General features: G+C 44.0%; 1 protein-coding gene across 1 annotated transcript in view; it reads right to left on the bottom strand.

The window, feature by feature from the left end:
* Nucleotides 1–16,671: 16,671 nt before the first annotated feature.
* Nucleotides 16,672–21,402, bottom strand: part of LOC100767748 (coiled-coil domain-containing protein 170-like) — a 42,825-nt gene continuing 38,094 nt past the window's right edge. The window contains exons 10-11 of the mRNA XM_035445896.1: nt 20,965–21,183; nt 16,672–16,830 (exon numbers count right to left, since the gene is read on the bottom strand). Coding sequence (XP_035301787.1) covers nt 16,672–16,830; nt 20,965–21,183 — 378 coding nt within the window. The remainder of the gene's footprint in view (nt 16,831–20,964; nt 21,184–21,402) is intronic.

Raw genomic sequence — 21,402 nt, 5'->3', positions numbered from 1 at the left:
TATTTCATCCACAAGCTGCCTAGCAAAGCAGTCATGCGGTATGACAAGGAAGTGTCTACCTCTCTCTTACAATACCCTGTATCAGACACTGGATTCCTCACTAGTAAATCATCTTCAGGAATAAGGCACTGGATTGTTGTTGTTGCTGCTGCTGCTGCTGCTGCTGCTGCAAACATGGTTTCTCTGTATAGCTCTGGCTGTCCTAGAACTCACTCTGTAGATCACGCTAGCCTTGAACTCAGAGATCGGCCTGCCTCTGCCTCCCAATGGCTGGGATTAAAGGTGTGCTCCACCCCTACTCAGGTACAATACTGAATTATTAACATTTAGTAATGTTACATATGACAAGCAACATCAATTCACTAGCTTGTTTCCCTGCTGTGTTCAGTGTTAAGGAGGGACCCTGGGGCTCTACAGATGCTATACACCTGCTCTGTCACTGAGCCACACTCCCAGCACATACGCCTCCTTCTAAAGAACTGATTTGTTTTCTATCTAATAGTGCTCATGATGATTCTAGACTAGCTTGAAGCATGATGTGAGCGACATTGGAGAAAGCAAAGAATCCTATTTCAGCCCTGCAAGGAGAGCCGAAAGCAGATCCGCCACTTTCTCATCCTGCCTTTTCTCTGATGATGCCTTGCCTGCTCCACAGCTTAGGGCTGAAAGCCTGAAGAAAAGAAGACAACACTGGCTCCATTCATCCTGCCTTTACCAACCTCAGCCTACGGAATGTGCATCCCGCCTCCATACGGTGCACAGCTCACCTTTGCCATGACTGCAGGGTTCAACCTGTGTCTCTGGCACCCTCCACAATCCCACAGCACCCACTCTATCCATTCAGGCATTCAAAAAAGGCTTCAATTTAGAAGATCAGAGGAAATGGACAGAGGGAGCGTTTCTGTAAGAAATAACAAAGAGGCAAAACAGACAGACTGTTGGAAACGAGAGAAAAAGTGCTCTCTCTCTCTCTCTCTCTCTCTCTCTCTCTCTCTCTCTCTCTCTTACACACACACACACTGAAGAGGATCTCTCTCTCTCTCTCTCTCTCTCTCTCTCTCTCTCTCTCACACACACACACACACACACACACACACACACACACACACACACACACTGAAGAGGATGGGAGACCCTGAAAAATGACTACTAGGCTGGGGCCATGCTAAGGCATGTCTCTGGATTGTTGCTCTTTCTCTTCTGAGTGTAGCTGGAGGGGTCCTGGGATGTTATTCTAAAGCATCTACTCCACATTCTGTGCTTATCACCCAGACTGTTTCAAAAGGATATGAACAGGTAGAAGCCACACCTGTAGAGTTAGACCACTGCAAAGCAATGGCAGCCTAATGCAACATGCCAGGGGTCATCTCCCCAACATGTCAGGGCTCATCTCCACTGCTCAGAAATCAGACCCTGTACAATGCTAAAGGAGGAAACAGAGGTGACAAATTGGTGTTGTAAGAGACTAACCAATAAACTCGCCTAGAAAATATTAAATTACACAAAAGTAAGATTTAGTTAAAGGAGTGCTGCCTCTGCCAGGCAGTTTAGAGAAGACGACCCTGGCAGATGGTGCCTCAGGAAGATTGTAGTTCTGCCAGATGGGGTGACCCTGGTTAACAGTTTCTCTGGAAAAGCAGTTCCGGACTGTCTGGGGATAGCTACGACAATTAAACATGTTTAATTGTTCAAAATATAACTTGGTGCTAAGAAACTATAGAAGCTAATGGGGCGGGGCGTTGTTCATGGCCTGGTGCCCTTTGTGCATTAGGCAGAACTGGTGTGTGCCATTACTAAAATTTTTTTCATCATTGAAGCCCTTGGAGTGCTTCTCAGTGAGAAGACACAGTACTATTATAACAGTGTGACTTAATATTTGGGGGTTGAGCTTGAGGAGAACCCTCATGTCTTTGTGGTAATAAAAATGAAAATGATATTTATTGAACATCTTCCCAGCCTTTTCCACAGATGGGGAAACCGAGGTTCGGAGAGAAAATGCACATGTCTAAACAAACATTCCATCTCAAGTTTATCTATACACTGGCTAAACTTGTCCCTTCGTGTCTATTTGCATATGAGTTTTTTCTTATATGTGCCATAACCTGAAGCAGGTTGTCCTGTAGAACTGGGTAGTGTTGTGTGAAATTTTGTCAAGTTCTGCTCTAGACTTGACCACCTATGATATAACTATATAGCTTAACTCTTTACTGATCTATATTTGATTGGTGCCCCAGGCACCAAGGCATACCCACAATGGAGTCCTAACTTGATATATCAATGTACCCAGGCCACCAAACAAGATTCCTCTAACCTGAAGTTTAAATGACCCACCTGGGCAACCAGCTTCTGCAACCAGGTCTCTGCAAGTCACCCATGCATGGCTCAATCTTAATCTTCAATGTCTGTAAATAAGGGAGCAAAATAATTTTTGTGCAACTCCTTAAAGGTGCTTGAACTCCACCAGAGTCTCTCAAATACCTTGAGTTGCTAATGTTCTAGCCATTTGAAACCAAACAACCTGAAGAATGTAATCCTTGGCCTCGTCCCCAGCTCTGAAGCCATGTTCTCGCAGGATCCAGAAGGAAAACTAGTCCCGGGTGTGACTGTGCACACCACACTTGAGAAGGAAATGCTAAAGAGCCTCCAGAAATGGTGGCAAATTGTAAGATGCAATTTCATAAATGACTCAAAGACAATTCTGGAAATGCAGCGTCCCTGCAGCTTGTGGCTCTGAATAAAACAGTATTAATAACAGGCCAGACAGTCTAACAGTCCCCAGAATGAGGTCAGGAAGGAGAAGGGTTATAGATGGATATGGTTAAGGGGCCACGGACTCTAACAAGACTGTCTGATTCTGTAGTTCAATCTTTTTTTTTTAATTAACCATTTCCCCTACTTCTTATGTATTTAACCATTTTCAAATTTTTCACTCATTAGAGAAAAACATTAGAAATGTCTCATATTGAACCCAAAAGATAGCTTAGTGGATAAAAGCAAATTTACCATCAATAGCCTGAGGTCAGTGCCTGGAACCTACCTAGAAAGGTAAAGGAAAGTGCCAATTCCCACAACTTGTCCTCTTGACCTTCACACCTGCCTATACATGTTGACATCACACACACACACACACACACACACACACACACACACACACACACACCACTAATAATAAATAAATAAATACAAAGGAAATGACTCATATTGTCCCATACCAACAGACTGTAGAGATAAACATTGCATAAGTTGTTCTTTTTTTTAAATGCACATCTTCTGAGATTTATGAAGGGTATAAAATTACAGTTAAAAAGGATGAGTTCTGGCATTCTACAGCACAGTAGGGCAACTATAGCTATCAGCAATTCACTGTGTATTTCAAAGTAGGGAAAGAAGGTGTGGTGCTATATGTTTGTAATGGGAGCACCTGAGAGGTGGAAGGAGGAAGGTCAGGAGCTGAAGATCATATGTGAGGAACTTAAGGCCAACCTGGGCTGCATGAGACCCTGCCCCCACAAAAAGCTGAAAGACACAATTCTGAATCCCCCAACACAAAGAAATGATAACTGATGAAGAGAGTGACTGATCATTACACATTATACACACGTATTCAAATAGTACACTGTACTCCTATGGGTATATGTACAACAAATGCACATCAATTGTTTATGTGTATGCATGCTTTGCCCGAATGCATTTCTGTGCACTGTGTATGCCTGTATGTTCAGAGATCAGAAGAGGGCATCCGATCACCTGGGATTAGAGTTACAGACAGTTGTGAGCCACCATGTGGATGCTAGGAGTCAAACCTGGGTCCTCTGGAAGAGCAGTCAGTACTCTTAACCACTGAGCCATCTCTGCAGCCCCAATTATGTGTCGATTTTTAAAAGAGTAAAAGGTAACATTGCCATGTTTTAAAGAAAACAGATTTACATCTGCAGGAACATGGATGCCTGGCCTTGGATGTTGGTCCATATCCACCTCCTCCTGAGAAATTCCATTATTACGCTGACATCACTGGGGTCTCCAAAGTCTCTTACCAGGGTTACCGTGTCATAGGCTGTCAGTGTGACCCCCACCCTTCCCCTCTCCACACTCCTGCACTCTCCCACCCTCACCTCACTCTAAAATACAATTTAGGAGAGAAAATTCTTGGCAGCTTCTTCGGTTATTTTCATCTTAAAATTTCTCTGACAGCCAATGTTCCATTTTCCTTCCATAAGACACTTGTCTTTGAGGATGCTGTTTGCCTGGTGCATTTATGTCTTGAAGGGTGCCCCTTAATGCTGAAAACCATAATGCTTTAAGTGTCTGAGGCATGAGGGACTAACTATGAGGGTACTTGCTCTCACACAAGAAAGACACACCTACCATTAGCGCCCCGCCTACTTCACTCAGTCTTTGTCTTAGCGGCTTGCATTCTTGGGGCAAAATACCTGAGATCAACTGATACGAGAAGCTGAACTGGTGCATGCCTGTAGCCCCAGCACTTGGGAAGCCATGGCAGAAGGATCCTGGGCTCAAGGCCAGCGTGATCTACATGAGAGTCTAACTCTCCACTATCCTACATCCAAAGTGCTTCTTTGGTTGATGGTTTTGGAGCTCCTGGTTCATGGTTGGTTGTCCCCAATGCTTTGGGCTTATAGCAAGGAAGAGTACATGACCGATAAAGCTCGCCTCCTTATGGCAAGAAGTAAAGGAAAACAAGAGGAGAGGGTGAAGTCCCAGCAGATACATCAGGAACTTCTTCCCAGTGGCCTAATCTGCTCCCGCCAGGCCCCACCTCCTACATCCTCCACTGCCTGCTAGGGGTACCGTGGGGCTGGACTCAGAGCTTTCAATACACAGGCCATTGGAGGATATTCAAGACACAAACTATAGGAATCCTCGTGACAATCAGACTAGACAGGTACTATTTATGTCACCACCTCACAAGTGAAGAGGCCAATACTTGGAGAATATACATAGAGATCACATAGCTAGTGGGTAGCAAAGGGTTCAAACCAGACCCGTTTCATTCCAAAGCCCAGCCTCTCTGCATTGCTATTCTCCCAAGGCTTTGTACAACAAATGTGAGAAGTCAAAACTCCATGAGACCTACTCAGGGTCTGGTAGAAGTGAGAAAGAATTGGGGGAGACAGGGGACTCAGTGAGCTTTCACTGGGGTGAGAAGTCATGTGTGTGTGGTTTTTGTTCTTTGGGTTTTGGGGTTTTTGAGACAGGGTTTCACTGTGTAGCAGCCTGGCTGTCTTAGAACTCGTTCTGTAGACCTGGCTGGTCTCAAATTCACAGAGATCTGTCTGCCTCTGCCTCCCAGGTGCTGGGATTAAAGGCATATTCTACCACTGCCTGACCATGTCTGTGTTTTTAAGTTCCTATTAGAGGGAGATTTATTAAGGGATGATACTAAACGTCAGCTGAACCCAGGCCAGAGCATGCCAGCGAGAGGGCCCCCATGTGCCTTGTCTGTCCCTTCAAGCCCTATCCCGAGTCACCTTGACATCACCTTGCCCATGCCCTGAGCGGTGTAGTCGGATACACCTGTAGCCAGCTTCTAGCAGGTGTGGCTTACAGTGTCCCCTACAGAGATTCATGGTAAATTTCACGAGAATGTTACCTGAGCAGATGCAGTTTCATGATTTCCTCTGCATTCATATCTGAATCCTCCAGCTATCTTAGTTCACTTTATATTGCTATGAAAAAAATGCTGATCAAGCGCAACTTGGGGAGGAAAGGGTTCATTTCCATTTACAACTTATAGGCCATCATTGAGGGGAGTCAGGGCAGGAACCCAAGGCAGGAACCCAGAGGCAGAAACTGAAGCAGAGGGCATGGACGAATACTGTTTGTTGGCTTGTCCAACCAGCTTTCTCATACAACCCATAATGACCTACTCAGGGGTGACACCACCCCCTGTGATCTGGGCCATCCACACCAATCAGCAGTCAAGAAAATGCCTATAAACTTGTCTGCCAATATGATGAAAGTATTTTCTCAATTGAGGTTCCACTTGCCAGATGACTCTAACCTGGGTCAAGCTGACAAAAAACAAACCCGGACTCCAGGTGTGAAGCCTTGCAGCCTTCCCTGGCAGTACTTGCCAGTCTTTCTCTTCAGTATTCTAGAAGCTTCTTTCAGGGGGTCTGAAGACTGGAAGGCGCCTCCATTTGCTCTGTGGTCCAACCTCACCTTGTGATGGTGGAGAGGAGCTCTGTGGGTAGGGCAGACAACAAACAGAAGGATACCAGGGTAGACAGATCAGGATGGCCCGCCCATGCAGGAGTGGAATACTGGGCACAGGTGAGGTTTCACCTCAACCACCTCCCAGCTGTGTGCCTGGACACTTATGGCTTTAATCTTTCTCTGTAAAATGAGAAAGATACAGGAGTACACCTCACAGAAGAAATGGGGGATAGAAAATGCTTTGTTTTGTAGAACTAAGGACTGGACCTGTGACCTCACACATGCAAGCAGAGCACTCTACAGTTGAGCTCCGGTCCAGCCTGTTTCTAGATGTTCTCGTTTACATATTGCTGTGACAAAATACTGATGTAACTTGAGGAGGAAGTTTGTGTTTGTGTGTATGCGTTGTATGCACATGAGTCTGGAGGCACACATGTCTGTGCACAAGCATGCAGAGGCTAGAGCAGGATGTCTCGTGTCTTCCTCCATCACTTGAGACAAGGTTTCCCACTGAACCAGGAGCTCACTGGCTAGTCTAGGCTTGCATTCTCAGAATCTTCCTCTCCATGCTAGGATTACAGACACACACATCCATGTCCAGCTTTTTAATGTGGGTTCTGAGGTTTCAAACTCAGGTCCTTGTGCTTGCAGAGCAAGTCTTCTCACCCACCGAGCCATCTCCATGCCATACTTTTTATTGTAATACCAGGTCTTGCTAAGCTGCACAAGGCTGCTCTTGAACGTACCAACCCAGAGCACCCCAAGGCCTTCTTCTGGTTTCCACAGTCACAAGGCATGCAAGTGGTGCACAGACATACATGCAGACAAAACCCCTATGCACATAATAAAGCAATTAAGGTAAAATTAAAACCTTTTTTAGATTCCTTTTTAAAAGAAAGAGATCACTAGCTTCCTGGCACAGCTCATTTACCTCACTGTGAGCAATGGAGCTGGATTTTACCAGCATCCTCACTTCCTAGTTGTATTCTTCTTCCGTGTTTAATATCATTTACCATGCAAGACCTCAAGACCTTCAGAAACTGATTCAGGCCTCACAGTCTACAAAGGACCACTTGCTGTCATATTGACTCAGAAATCCTTAGAACCTCTGCAAGCATTACACAGCAGGCTCATGTCTCCCCCTAGTGGATGGGAAAGAATATGACTAGCTAGATTCCTTTTCTTTCCTTTTAGACAGGGTCTCACAAGGAAGCCCTGGGTAGCCTGAAACTTGCTAGGTAGACCAGGCCAGCCTTGAACTCACCTCCTAAGTGTTGCAATTAAACATGTGTTCCACCATGCCCAGTTTCAAGTAACTATTGGTTTAAATCACTTCGGGATGAGTGTGACCCGTTGAAAATTTTTAAAAATTAGTTACCTTTCCACTAATATCCAAGAGCAGTACAAAAAGAAGGCAAGGTAATTAATTAGGCAGTGTGACTTACACTCAAAACATCCTGGTAATAGCTGAGTTATGGAAGGGTTAGGCAGCTGGCTGCCTGATGACTAAGCAAGCCTTCAGGGCCAGGAATCTCAAAGCCCAGGCAGAGAGCTTTAACACTGGAGGCTGCCCAGGGAGGAAATCTGAAACACTGTAGGCCTAGAGGGCCCTACCACTAGAGGGCACCACTTGTCACTGCTTCTACCTGCCTACTGCCACTGCAGTTGGCAAACACTGGAGGAAAGGAAAGATACAAGAGACTGACCTTTAAAGAGGGTCTCTTTGCTTGCCCGCCATTTCTATGGAGGTAGAGCAAACGAACCCACATTCAGCCTATAAAATATATAACAGTAGGTATAAATATATACCATTTTCAGTTGTAGGTATAGAAAATGTTAAGTCAGGGAATCAACACAAGGAGAATAGAAAGCGAAAGAAAGGCCAACATCTCATTTAGCAACTAGGATGAGGAACCTCTAAATGTGACTACTCCAGAAGCTCATGGTTATCATAAAAATCTGCCCTCCCATCTTTGGCTTGCTGCCTCTGGTATAACCTGATCTGTCCTCATAGCAGCTCATCCAAGAGGGCTATGAATGTGACCATCAAAGGTCACATGCTCAATTAGTGGGGGATGTCCTTCTATATATGTTTCTCTTATTCTCTTATAAAACACTGTTGGCCAATGAGGCAGGAAGATAGGTAGGACAAGGAGACGAGGAGAATTCTGGGAAAGGTAGGCAGAGGAAGACTGAGACACAGACAACATGTGGAAACCGGGAGAATAGGATGCCCCAGGCATTCTCGGTAGGATAAGGTCATGTAGAAATACATAGATTAATAGATATGGGTTAATAATTAAGACAGAGCTAGCCATTAAGAAGCCCTAGACACTGGCCAACAGTTTATAATTAATATAGCATCTGTGTGTTCATTTGGGGCCGAGAAGGGCAGCAGGACAAGAAACCGCCAGCAACACTCAACAGGAAAAACTGAACTCTTTCTTGTGTCTTTGAGGGTGAGGACAGCTTTCCCAGCAGCTCTCCTGGAAAACTTTTATGACTCAGACAAAACTGCCGCAGGCTAAGGGAAGAGGATAGCTTGTCTGACCAGCTCAGAGCACAGGACCACAAAGCAGTGTGGGACTCTAAACAAATGGAACACGGCAGGGAGAAAGGGAGTGGCTGCTGAGAAAGAAACCAAGAGTGTCACTATGGTTAGAATAACTTCCTTGAGGTCCAAGCAGGACTGTCCCTTCAGGCTGCATTTGAAGCTAGGCGTGGTGGCACCAGCCGGTAATCCTATCTGGGCTACCTAACAGAGTTCCAAACCAGCCCATGTTACTGAAAGGGGTAAACTAAACTAAAAGGCCTCACTTCTAGGAATGAAGGGATCAGACGCTCCTCAGCCCCTGCTTTAGCAGCCATGACAGGCTACAGAAAAGTCACATAGGCCTCTGACACAAGGAAACTCCAGATCCTCTGGCCTCCCAGAGCCTAGGGACAAAACTGAACACAAAGAAACTCCAGACCACCACCACCCCCAGCCTCCTAGGTACTTGGTTCCTGGGAACTGTTCAACCACAAAAGAAACTCCAGGGGAGACCAAAACCTCCCCTATAGTCTCCAGGATACAGTTCTAAAAACTATTGGTATCTATGTACAACAGGCCACCTGCAAGTAACAAGACAAAGCCATAGAAGCCACAGAATGTTCCCTCTCAGCACTGACCAATGAGAATACCTGGTACACAAGTACTTCATGCCAAAAGATAACTCAGAAATTTCTTGATTGTTCCCCAAATGTCAACCAATCAGAAACCAACCAGTACCTACTGATGTAATCCTGTAACTTTTGTCTTTAAAACCTAGCAGCAGACAGGAAACTTCACCCCCTCTGGAGGCTGCTGCATCAGCTGGCTAGACGGGGTCCCTCCAGAGGTATAGGATAAACAATTTAATAAACTTCATGCATTTGCATCCATGGTCTGTCTCCCTGGTCTCTGTGGGGATCCTTGTGACTGGGGCACAACAGTTACGTAAGTGAGACTCTGTCACACAAATAAGTCCCCCAAAACTGAGAGTTGTGTCTCACACATGCCTATGAGCCCAGAACTTAAGATGTGGTAACAGGAAGATTCATTCAAGGCTGCCAGGTATGTTCCAGACATGGTGGCACATGCCTTTAATCCCAGCACTTGAAGGCAGAGACAAGAGGATTTCTGCAAGTTCTAGGCCAGCCTTGAAAGGTTCAGGCATTATGCTGGCCTGCCCCTATTACCTGGTGGAATCCACTCAGGCAATACCCTGGTCAGCCCAAGGTTCCATGGGAAAGAAGTCTGCACGCAGGTGCAGAGGACCCCTTTAAAAGATAGGCCCCTGCACCTTTATGCTCTCTGCCCCTTTACTCTCTCTCTCTCTCTCTCTCTCTCTCTCTCTCTCTCTCTGTCTCTCTCTCTCTCTCTCTCTCTCTCTCTCTCTCTCTCTCTCTCTCTCTCTCTCTCTCTGTGTGCTCCCCCGTCTCTCTGTTCCCCGCTCTGTCTCTCTATGGCGACCGGCCATGGCGGTCAGCCATTACCCTGTTCCTCTTCTTAGTCTACCCATTCTACCGGCCCTTATAATAAACTTATAGTCAATATGTCTGTCTCAATATTTCTCTTTTCTTCTTTTTAAACAAAAGAATAACAAGCCTGGTCTACAGGGTGAGTCCCAGGGAGGTCAGGGCAGTTTAGTAAGACCCTGTCTCAAAAGGCGGGGGTGGGGGGTGGGGGGTGGGGGGTGGGGAGACATTCAAGGATAGCCTTGGGCTACAGAATGAGTTCTAGGCCATCTCTAGCTACAAGAGATCCTGTCTCAAATAGCAGAAACAACAAGGTGCTGGAGAGATGACTCAGAGGCTAAGAGCAGATACTGCTTTTGCAGAGGACCTGAGTTTGATTCTCCGCACCCACATCAGGCAGCTCACAAGTGCCTGTAACTCCAGCTTCAGGGGGTCTGGGGATCAGACAACCTCTTCTGGCCCCCAAGGGCACCTACATGCATATGTACATACCCCCCCACAGACATACCCCCCCCACACACACACATAACTAAGAATGAAAACAGAGGCTGAAGAGATGGCTCAGCAGTTAAGAGAGCTTACTGCTCTTTCGGAAGACCCAGATTTGGTCCCTAGCATCCACATAGTAGCACACAACCACCTATCACTCCAGTTCCAGGGCATCCAGTGCCCTCTTCTGACTTCCTCTGGTGCTGCAATCATATCATGCAAATACATAAACTCAGACACATGCATATACACACATAGAGTAAATAAATGTTTTAAGGTAAATTCACACATACACACATACAATAACTGGTGAACTAGAGGCAGGTAGATGGATCTCTGTGAGTTTGAGGCCAGCTGGTCTACCTAGTCAATTCCAGGCCAGCCCAGACTACATAATGAGATCCTGTCTCAAAAACCAAACAAACAAACAAAAACCCACCTGCATTTGAACGAAGCATAATAAAGGATGGGAGTAATCTGACTGCTGTGTGTGTGTGTGTGTGCAGCTGGAAGCTGCTCCAGAGGATCCACTAAAAGTTCAAGACAATAAAGAGCAGAGAGTTAATATACACTTATGAAAAGCCTATTACAAAAGGTAAAATGGTGACCATGGTTTTTCTCACTTGAGAGATTCCAGGGAACTTCAACACCTAATGTCTTCATGTGCCTCAGCAGTGCCCAACACAGCAAGTACCTCTATATCTTTTCATCTTGACCATGAGCTTAAAAGCCCTTAGTAGAAAGCTGGATAGTGGTGGTGCACACCTTTAATCCCAGTACTCAGGAGCCAGAGGCAGGCGGATTTCATTGAGTTTGAGACCAGACTGGTCTACAGAAGGGTTCCAGGACAGCCAGGGATACACAGAGAAACCCTGTCTTGAAAAATAACAAACAAAAAAGTCCATAGTAGATACAAAAAAATGGCATATTCATATCAAATTTTCATCAACAGCACATACAAACTACTTAATTCAATCTGTCTGACTCACATCCTATTCTGATTTTCCTGGTCATTCTCTTGCAAATTCCTCATACACCCTTCCCTGAAAAATGAAGTCCTTTCTTTCCATATTAGATTTTTGCTCATGGCTCTCTAAAACCATGTCTACCAACAGTCATGTTTAGAAGGCATAAGGATGCTAAATTACAGAGAAGGGATACTAACTTGCAGGTTGATTTCAAAATAATCACAGAAACTCATCAGTTTAGGGGGGTTGGTAAATAATACTAATTAAAATTATGTTAAAATGCTGGAGGGGCCAATGGCTGGCTACCAGAATTTATCTCTCAGAACCCACACAATGGAGGGAGAGAAATGACTTCAGCAGTTATCTATCCTCTGACCTCCACATCCTCTGGAGCACTTACCTATTGGCCTGTTAATCTTTCTGCTTGTTTGTGGTTTGTTTTGGTTTTGTTTTGTTCTTGTTTTTAGAGACAGGGTTTCTCTGTGTAGCCTTGGCTGTCCTTGAACTCACTCTGTAGACCACACTGGCCTCAAACTCAGAGATCTACCTGCCTCTGCCTCCCAAGTGCTGGTATTAAAGGCCTGCACCACCATGCCCATCTAGCCTATTTATCTTTAAAAAGAAAAAAGAAGGTCTGGTGAGATGGCTAAGCAGTTGTAACTACTGGCTGCTCTTACAGAGTACTAGGGTTCAGTTCCCAGCACCCACAAAGCAGTTGACAGTTGCTTGTAAGTCCAGGTCGTGGTGATTCAGCACCTTCTTCTGGCCTTCACAGGCACCAGGCACACACATGGTACACATACAAACATACAGACACTCACATATACACAGATAATATAAAATTTTTTAAAGACTTTATTTATTTATTATGTATACAACATTCTGCTTCCATGCATATCTGCACACCAGAAGAGGGCACCAGATCTCATAACGAATGGCTGTGAGCCACCATGTGGTTGCTGGGAATTGAACTCAGGACCTCTGGAAGAGCAGTCAGTGCTCTTAACCTCTGAGCCATCTCTCCAGCCCTATAAATATTTTTTAAAAAGAAAGGAGATGGGCATGGTGGCACAGTCTCTAATACCTTAATACTTGAAATGCAAGCAATCTCTGAGTTTGAAGCCAGCTTCGTCTACATGGTGAGTTCCTGGCCAGCCAGGGCTACATAGTTAGACCCTGGCTCAAAAATCAACAACGGGGGGCGGGGGGGAATTATGAAAAAAGAAACTAGAGGATAACTAATTTACGTGAGAAACTGTGAAAGTACTAAAGCTATGCATTTTAACTCTACAAAGTTGAGTCCAGGTGTAGCTTTAGGGTAAGCTTGCACGCGGAGCATGCGCAGAACTATTGCCAGAACTGCAAAGTTCTGGAAATCCTCCCAGATCGTCGCATTTAGAGCCGGACCCCAATTTTACTGAACCGGTGAGAGACAGTAGGATGTCGCCCCAGCAGCCACCAGCTAGCTTGGGAACAGGCAGCAAAGTCACCCACCTGCCGCTGCAGAGATCAACACACCTCCCAAAGTGTAACTCTGCCCCGCTCCAACCCCGCCCTGATACCACCCCGGCACCTTGATTAGCGTCAGGCCCTCAGCTATGCGCACAAGCGCAGCATGGCCAGCACCAGTACAGGCCTGCTTAATTCAACTGTTGAGAGCTGTAGGACTTCAAGTTTGGTAGCATCCCAAAAGCAAATTCTGGGCAGGAAGGTGCCCCAGGCCGAGGTGGCAACTTCGGTATTCTGAACCAGCAGGCAGGGACTTTGGGTCCCTCCTTGTGGAAGGGAACACTTAAAGAGTTGAAGGCCAGAGTAAGGTGATGGAGGAGAATTTGGGTGATCCCTGAAGCCTCATGACTCCTGCTTTGGCAGCCAAAGAACAGAGCTGAAGTAGAATACATCTTGGGGCTCTGCCCTCTAGCTCAGGTGCTTCTAGTACCATAAACTCCAGTGAGTACAGAAAATGTTTTGTCAGAGTGATTGAAGCTACCCACAACCCCGTCATTAAAACTCAGAGATCCAGGCCACATTTATTGTCTAATTATGAGATAATGTTCAGATTCTAAGTAGCTCCAGCCCTTGACCAGGGTTCCCAAGCTGTTCAGTGGCAGGTGTTCAGCAAGAACCAAACACAACCCATTGAGTTTCTCAACCGTGTTTATCTCCCTACCTTTTTGAAGGAGATCTATTTCCTCAAACCTATGTTGTCTGCCTCTCTGCTTCTGGCCCTAGAGCCACTAGTTTTTACAGTTGGGAAAATTCAGCTTTCTAGTTGACATCTCCCTGTCCATCCCCAAAGGGGAACTGAACCGATGGATCTGGTAGCCATGCTTAGGCTATGGTTGGTCATTTGGATAATATGCACTAGGTACAATTATGAACGACGTCATCATAAAGTCTAACAAATGCGTTTTCATGGAATGTGTACATACATATGTTGCATATGTACGTGTAGAATTGTGGGCCCGTAAATCATATACATGTTCAATTTTAGTTGCATGCTAAATAATGGCTTCAAAATGTCCAATCACTAAAGCTGACTATATGAAGTTCCAAGGCAGAAGACGATTGAGGTTGTTAATCAACTGGCCTTAGATAAGGTAATCAGCCCTAGGGATGTGGTTCATTAGTAGAGCCCTTGCCTAGTATGTATGAGGGCCCTAGGTTTGATTCCCCTGCACTGTAAATACAAGAAGTTAAAAGTAAAAATTGTAGCATAATTCTGGATTGTATACGTGGTCCCAATGTAATGACAAGGGCTCTGATAATGAGAAATTGGAGAAGCACATAAGAGAACCAGAGAAATAGTAGCATAACAAAAGGTGGGTTTTAAAATGAAAGAAGGAGCTAGTCATGGGAGTATTGCAAACTATTTAGGAAAATAAAGAAATACAGGTTAGTAGTTAGTCACCTATAACAATCTAACTTATAGTCATGTTAGGTATGTTTCCAAGGTCATACTGAGATATATACTTTAGGTAGATAGGCTGTCTTCAGACACTTCAAAGACCTACAGAATATGGTATTTAAAATGTTTTAATAACATGAGGCTTTTCACGACAATGAGACATGACCTGGCAGCAACAATCTACTTCAGAGAAGATGATGGGTATTGAAGAACCTCCATGTGAAGTTTGCTTTCTTTGTGGTAAAAGTTAGCCACTGGTCAACAAATTGCCCTTTCCTCAACTGCTGTCCAAATTGGAGAAGCAGGACACAAAAGAAAGTGACTGCCAAACTTTGTTAAGACAAGGTGGGACAGTCCTTCAAAATTCCTCCTTCACAGAAAAGTCTGTCAGATATTCTAGGCCTGTAGGCTTAAAATGGAGGTCCCAACATTAGAGAAGAATTTTGGGTAACTGTCCAGGCAGCTGTTTCTGTCATTTCTATAGTTTTATAAGTTGTTTGCTCTGATCTTCCTGTTTAATCAGATAATATTATATCCTTCCCCCAGGTCTCTGATGGAGTTGAAGACTAGATAGTTATAGATTTCCTTAGTTGTAACAGAAGGTAAATTAAGTACAAAACTTTGGACTCACCAAAATAAGATAAATAATGGAGTATTTTCTTGGAATCTGCCAAGTACAAATAAACTGGATATTATAAATCCTTCCTTGATAATTGTTCTTATTGAATATAGAATTTCTATGTTAGAATTAAAACCTTTTTCCTTTTTATTTAGACAAAAAGGAGGAAACATAGCGGAATATTACTTTACACCCCGGGAAATATGTTACTGTGATTGGTTTAATAAAGAGATCAATGGCCCAATAGTTAGTCAGGATTTCCAGGCACAGAGAATGCTGGGAAGAAGAAGGGCAGAGAAGCCAGCCAGACATGGAATGACTCAATCACACAAAATGGAATAGAGGTAAAAGCCACCTGGTAGAATGTAGATTAATTAAAATATGGGTTAATTTAAGCTATAAAAGCTAGTTAAAAACAAGCCTAAGCTATCAGCAAAGCTTTCATAATTAAGAAGTCTCTGTGTGGTTATTTGGGAGCTGGCTGGTGGGACAGAAAATGTCTGATTACATGGTAGCACATGTCTTTAATCCCAGTGCTCAGGAGGCAGAGGCAGGAAGATCTCTGTGAGTTTGAAGTCACCCTGGTTTACATAGCAAATTTCAGACCAGCCAGGGCTACATCACACTCTCCATAACTCCAGTGTCAGAGAATCTGATGTCTTCTGACCTCCCCAGGCACTGCACACACATACATACATACATGCAGGCAAAACACTCATCAAAGTACAAATAAATCTTAAAAATAATAAAAATGAAGGAAGACCATGAGCCAAGACTATGAGGAAGCTAGGCATAGTGGTACAGTATGTAATCCCAGCACTCAGGATGTATGATCATGGGTGAGCATGAATTTGAGGCCAATCTGAGCTACTTAGCATGTTCCTGTCTCAAGGGGAAAAAATTTTTAAGCCACCTCTAGAAATTAAAAAGGCTGTGAGTGTGAAACCAGCCTGGGCTACAGAATAAGACCCTTTCTCAAAACACAAATGTAAACCAGTGAAGTAACTATTAAGTGGAAAATGGGCCTACACTGGGGAAATTATTAAACACTAGGACAATAAATACAATAGTCTATTTACAAGAATTCTCTTACCCCTCAACCTGTCATATCTGAAATCCATATGCCCAGTTAAGAAAATAAGATAAGACTCAATTAAAAGAATATAACATCGTCTGCTTTTCTAAGGAGGGGTGTTTATCCAATAAATCATTCATTCAAGACATGGGCTGTTGACTAGGATTATAAATTTTTCAGCTAAGAATATCTTTATGATTCATATCCTGCCGAAAATAAAGTCAGTGAAAATAGATAAGTATCATATATCACCACTGACAATAAAGACTGAGCCAGAAATAAAGGTCATCAGAAAGTAAAGGTAAATACCAAACACAGGAGAGAAGAGATTTTAAGTGAAACTTTCCCAAGTGCATTTTATTCACAATAAATATTCCAGATGCTGTAGGAACAGCTGTAACATAAGTTCTTGACAGCAAGTAGAGGAGGAACTTGCTCACTTGTCCTGTCTGGTCTCACAGTGCGAAGTTGCCTTTGATCTGTTGGAGATTTCATAAACTTGGATGACAAGCTTCAGTTGATTAATGGCTTCCTTGTCTGCTGTCTTCATGTTAAATCCCAGCATCTTCATAATGGTTTCTCGAAAGTCTGCAAGCTATAAAGAACCACCAAGAAAATCAATATGTCATTGCCATGAATCACCACTCATTGTGTACAATGAAACTGGTACAGACTGAAATTTAATTTTATGAAACATTTCTTCAATGCAAGACATCTACAGAGCGGGGAGTGGGTTGGGGGGAGGTTAGAGGGTCTTGCTGTGCAGCTAAGCTAGCCTTGAATCTGCCTTCTCCCTCTCCGTCTGCCACATGCTGCAATTACAGTCAGGCTTCACACCATGCCTGGGTGGCGTGGTATTAGCAAGTTAGAAAAATCCATTCTATTGCAAGAATTCTTTAAAATTTCCTGTGCACTTTTATCTCCTTTTCTCATTTTGTACTTTTGTACATTAAACCCAATTTTATTACTACTTATATTTCATTCATAATGTAATTACCTTTTTACATTCATTTATTTATTTGTGCATGCATTTTTCAGAAGTCAGTTCTCCTTCTTCTACCATGTGGGTCCAAGGGATTGAACTCAGATCATCAGGGTTGGCAGCAAGCACCCTTACCCAGTGAGCCATCTCACCAGCTAACTTTTTGTATTTGTTGTGTTACTCAACCTAGCCTTAAAACTCCTGGGTTCAAATGACCTGTGTGCCTCAGTCTCTGAACTGGAGACTCTTAGCATGTGCCACTGGGAGTGACAAACTGCCTTTGGGGCTTCTGATTGCTTAATGATGATAGCAGTCCTCAGTGCACATCTCTCCATCCATCCTCCAAAGGGCAAAGAAATCAACAAGGACAGCAAATAGAAAACACCCACAAAGCCAACTGAAGGAAAATCACAGCTTTCCTTTTGCATGGGAGGGGGACATGAATTTCCCGAGGCAGCAGAGGCAGCTCCAGAGGGCAATGGATTTGATATGGTGTGGTACACAGACACCCTTAATCCCCAGACACAATACTGACAACAAGCCTGAGAGACCTCAGGGAGCAGGACACTAGGCAGTGGGAAATGAAAAGAAAGAGGCTTGGAAGCCTATGAGACCAGAAATGGCAGTTCTAGAAGGCAAGGGCTCTAAGGGAAACTGCAGGGTGTTTGCAAAGGAGAGGTGGATGGAAGAAAAGAGGAACAATGGGCCCAAGGGAGTACACAAAAAAGCGAGTATTGCAGAAGGAGACATCACATAATCCCTCCAGCTTCAAATAAAAGACTTCAAGAAACCACTTGCACCTGTAACACCAGCTGGAGTTCAAGGCCTGACTGGGCTACAGAAGGAGTTCAAGCCCAGCTCAGGCAACTGAATGAGACCCTGCCTCAAAAGGAAGAGTTTAACAGGCTGGGTTTAGAGCTTAGTGGCAGTGTGCTTTTCTAGCATCTGCAAGGCCCTGCATCAGTATCAGTACCAGAAGGAAAGAAGGAAGGGAGGAAGGGAGGGAGAGAAGGAAGGAAGGAAGGGAGAGAGAGAAGGAAGGAAGGAAGGAAGGAAGGAAGGAAGGAAGGAAGGAAGGAAGGAAGGAAGGAAAATTAAAACCTTGCTTTCACAACAGAAGAGGGCAGTGTTCAGCTAAAATAATCATATATTCTAGTAGCAACCTGGTAAGTGCTCTAAAGCAGAAATATGGAAAGACTGGGGCAAATACAAGGATTTTAATGTGAATAGGGAGCTGGAGAGACTACTCAGTGTTAAGAGCACGTATCATTCTTCCAGAGGACCAGAGTTCAAGTCCCAGCATACATGCCAGGTGACTACCAACCATCTACGACTGATCAGTGACTCTGGCCTCTGAAAACACTCCATATACACAGCACATGCTCACACAGACATGCTCGTGATTAAGAATAAAGTAAGCTTTAAAAAATACAGTGAAAAAATAAATGACAAGTTATATGGAATAACCTTAGGACAAAAATGGAAAGACAGTATCGTCTAACTTGTTCAGGCGATAAAATGCACTCCAATACACACACACACACACACACACACACACACACACACACACACACACAAGTACACACAAGCATACATGAATACATACATGTGCACACATGCACACACAAACTCATGTGTGTATGCACGTGCACACACATACATATACACACACCAACACAGCCATAAGATACAGGAGCCATGTTTGGATACAGCACTTTGACAGAAATGAAATTATCAATTAAACAAGAATTTGCAGACATGGGGAGGACCTTTTAAGTCTCAAATGTATTCAGAATAGAATTGACTAATGACTAGGACCAAGGTCATATGACCAAGGAAGATCTGATTGCTAAAATCAAGCAATAGCAGCAGGAAATCACCTCAGAAATGAAAAGTGAAGCCGTGTGCCAGAGGAGAAGACATGTGACTGAAATACAAAAGGGATGCAGAAGAGCGAAAGCAAGCTAGAACAGGGACAGGCAGAAAAGTAGGAAATGGGAAAGAGAAAATGCTCACACAACTTTCTGTCAGTGCAACTTATAATAGTGGTTTGATTTCTAAGCAACTAATATGCAAATATGACTCATAGATTAGAAATTGCCCCCAAACTATCCACCAGACCCTGGGTTCGATCCCCAGTGCCACAGAATTATATATATGTTTATATATATATATATATGTTATATATATATGTATATATATATATATATATGTTTACTGAAGCCCCCAGGGAAAAGTCACACCTGTGTTTTATGCAAGGATGATTAACTTTTCCCATCATATGAACATTATACAAGAATGCTGAACTGTTTAGCACCTAGTGATTGTGGAGACTCAGGATATTGCAGCAGGTCCAGAGCCATATTATCCTGAGCTATCTCATCCTCTTGGATGCCATTTGCTGCCCACCTGTGTGTGTGACTGGACATCCTTGTGGCTACTAGGGAGGTTCTTCTAGGATGTACAAATAGGCTCCTAGTTTCCACTAACACAAAGGCAGCTAAGAATATCCTCAGACAGAACCTGAGACCTAAAGCAGGGTTTCCCACGTCACTGTACAACGCGCCTACATGAAACATGTATGAGTGTATTTTAAAGGGTGGACTGGAGAGATGGCTCAGTGGGCATAGTGCTCTTGCAGAGGACCCACACTTCGTTTCAAGCATCCACATGGAAGCTTACAGCAACCCGTGACTCCAGTTTCAGGGGAGCTGACACCTTCTTCTGGCCTCCTCAGGCACCAGGCACACATGTGGTATGCAGACATATGTGCACACAAAACACCCAATAAATAAAAAGTAAATAAATAGGGAGGCTGAAGAGATGGACCAGTGGTTAAGAGCACTGTCTGTCTGCTCTTCCAGAGGACACAGATTCTTTTCCCAACATCCAGAACTGTCTGGAGCTCCAGTTCCAGAGGATCCAGTACTTGCTTCTGGCCTCCAAAGACAACAGGTACATATAGAGTGCACATACATACATTTAGGCAAACACACACACACACACACACACACACACACACACACACACCCCCACCATATATATATATATATATATATATATATATATATATATATATATTAAAAATAAGAAAATAAAATATAATTTTTAAATGTCTTGTCTGGCTAGTGGCACACACCTTTAATTCCAGCTCTCAGGAGGCAGAGGCAGGAGGATCTCTGTGAGTTCAAGGCCAGTCTGGTCTACAGAGAGTTTCAGGACAGCCAGAGCTACACAGAGAAACCAGATCTGGAAAAACAAACCAAAAAACCAAAACCAAACAAAAAATCTTACATATTTCAACCATCCTAGTTAGTTAGAGGTTGTGTGTACACAAACTGAAGCTAAAATAAGCATATATCCTGCCCCTAGCCTTGTTGAGTTCACAGGTGATCGATTGCACTTGACTGAACCTGACCGAGAAGTACTTCTCTTGGGGTTATCGCTCCTGTTACAGAACCGAAATATAAAACTACATGTTTCTCAGTGGCTATGTTTCCTTTCACATGGGAAACAACTGGTGCTAGGGAAACAGACAGGCTGTCACACAGACACCAAGAAGAGAAGGTGTTAGGTGCTCATCGTGGTGTCTAGAGACACATCTGCCCTTGGAAGAGCCTCAGCAGTTCAAACTGTCTCTGATGCCATTGGCCAAATATCCCTTTTTATCAAAGTCAGCTGACATCTAAGTTGAGGTGAGTGTTGATCACATCAATGAAATTAGTTAAAAACATAGTTGTGAGAGACCTCTTGCTCTCGTCCTGAGACCCCCTTCAGTGTGCTCCTGGTGGTGGAGTGCTCAGGAGGGCCCCGGGCTGGCATCTGGTAGACCCTCTCCTTCTCTGATCTCGCTGCCTGCTCCGCAGAGTCTGATGGGGTTTTCAAGTTGTCTGCTTTGGCAGCTGTCCTCTCGTTCACAGTTTCAACTTTTGTTACAGATTGCCTGAGCCTCTCAATTGTCTTGTCCTGTGTGAAGATAAAAGGGAACGGGAAGGAAAGAGAAAAATGTGCTTAGATCTGGAAATAACAGACTAGATAACTCAACTTTGTTTTGAGGCAGGGTCTCAAGATGTAGCCCTGGTTGGCCTGGAATTTGGTAAGTAGACCAGGCTAGCCTTGAATTTGCAGAGATCTGCCTGCCTCTACCTCCCTAGTGCTGGGATTAAAGGCTTGTGATACCATTCC

This window comes from Cricetulus griseus, chromosome 5, assembly GCF_003668045.3.
Source record: "Cricetulus griseus strain 17A/GY chromosome 5, alternate assembly CriGri-PICRH-1.0, whole genome shotgun sequence".
Classification (NCBI taxonomy): Eukaryota; Metazoa; Chordata; class Mammalia; order Rodentia; family Cricetidae; genus Cricetulus; species Cricetulus griseus.
This window is presented reverse-complemented; position numbering and strand designations above follow the sequence as displayed.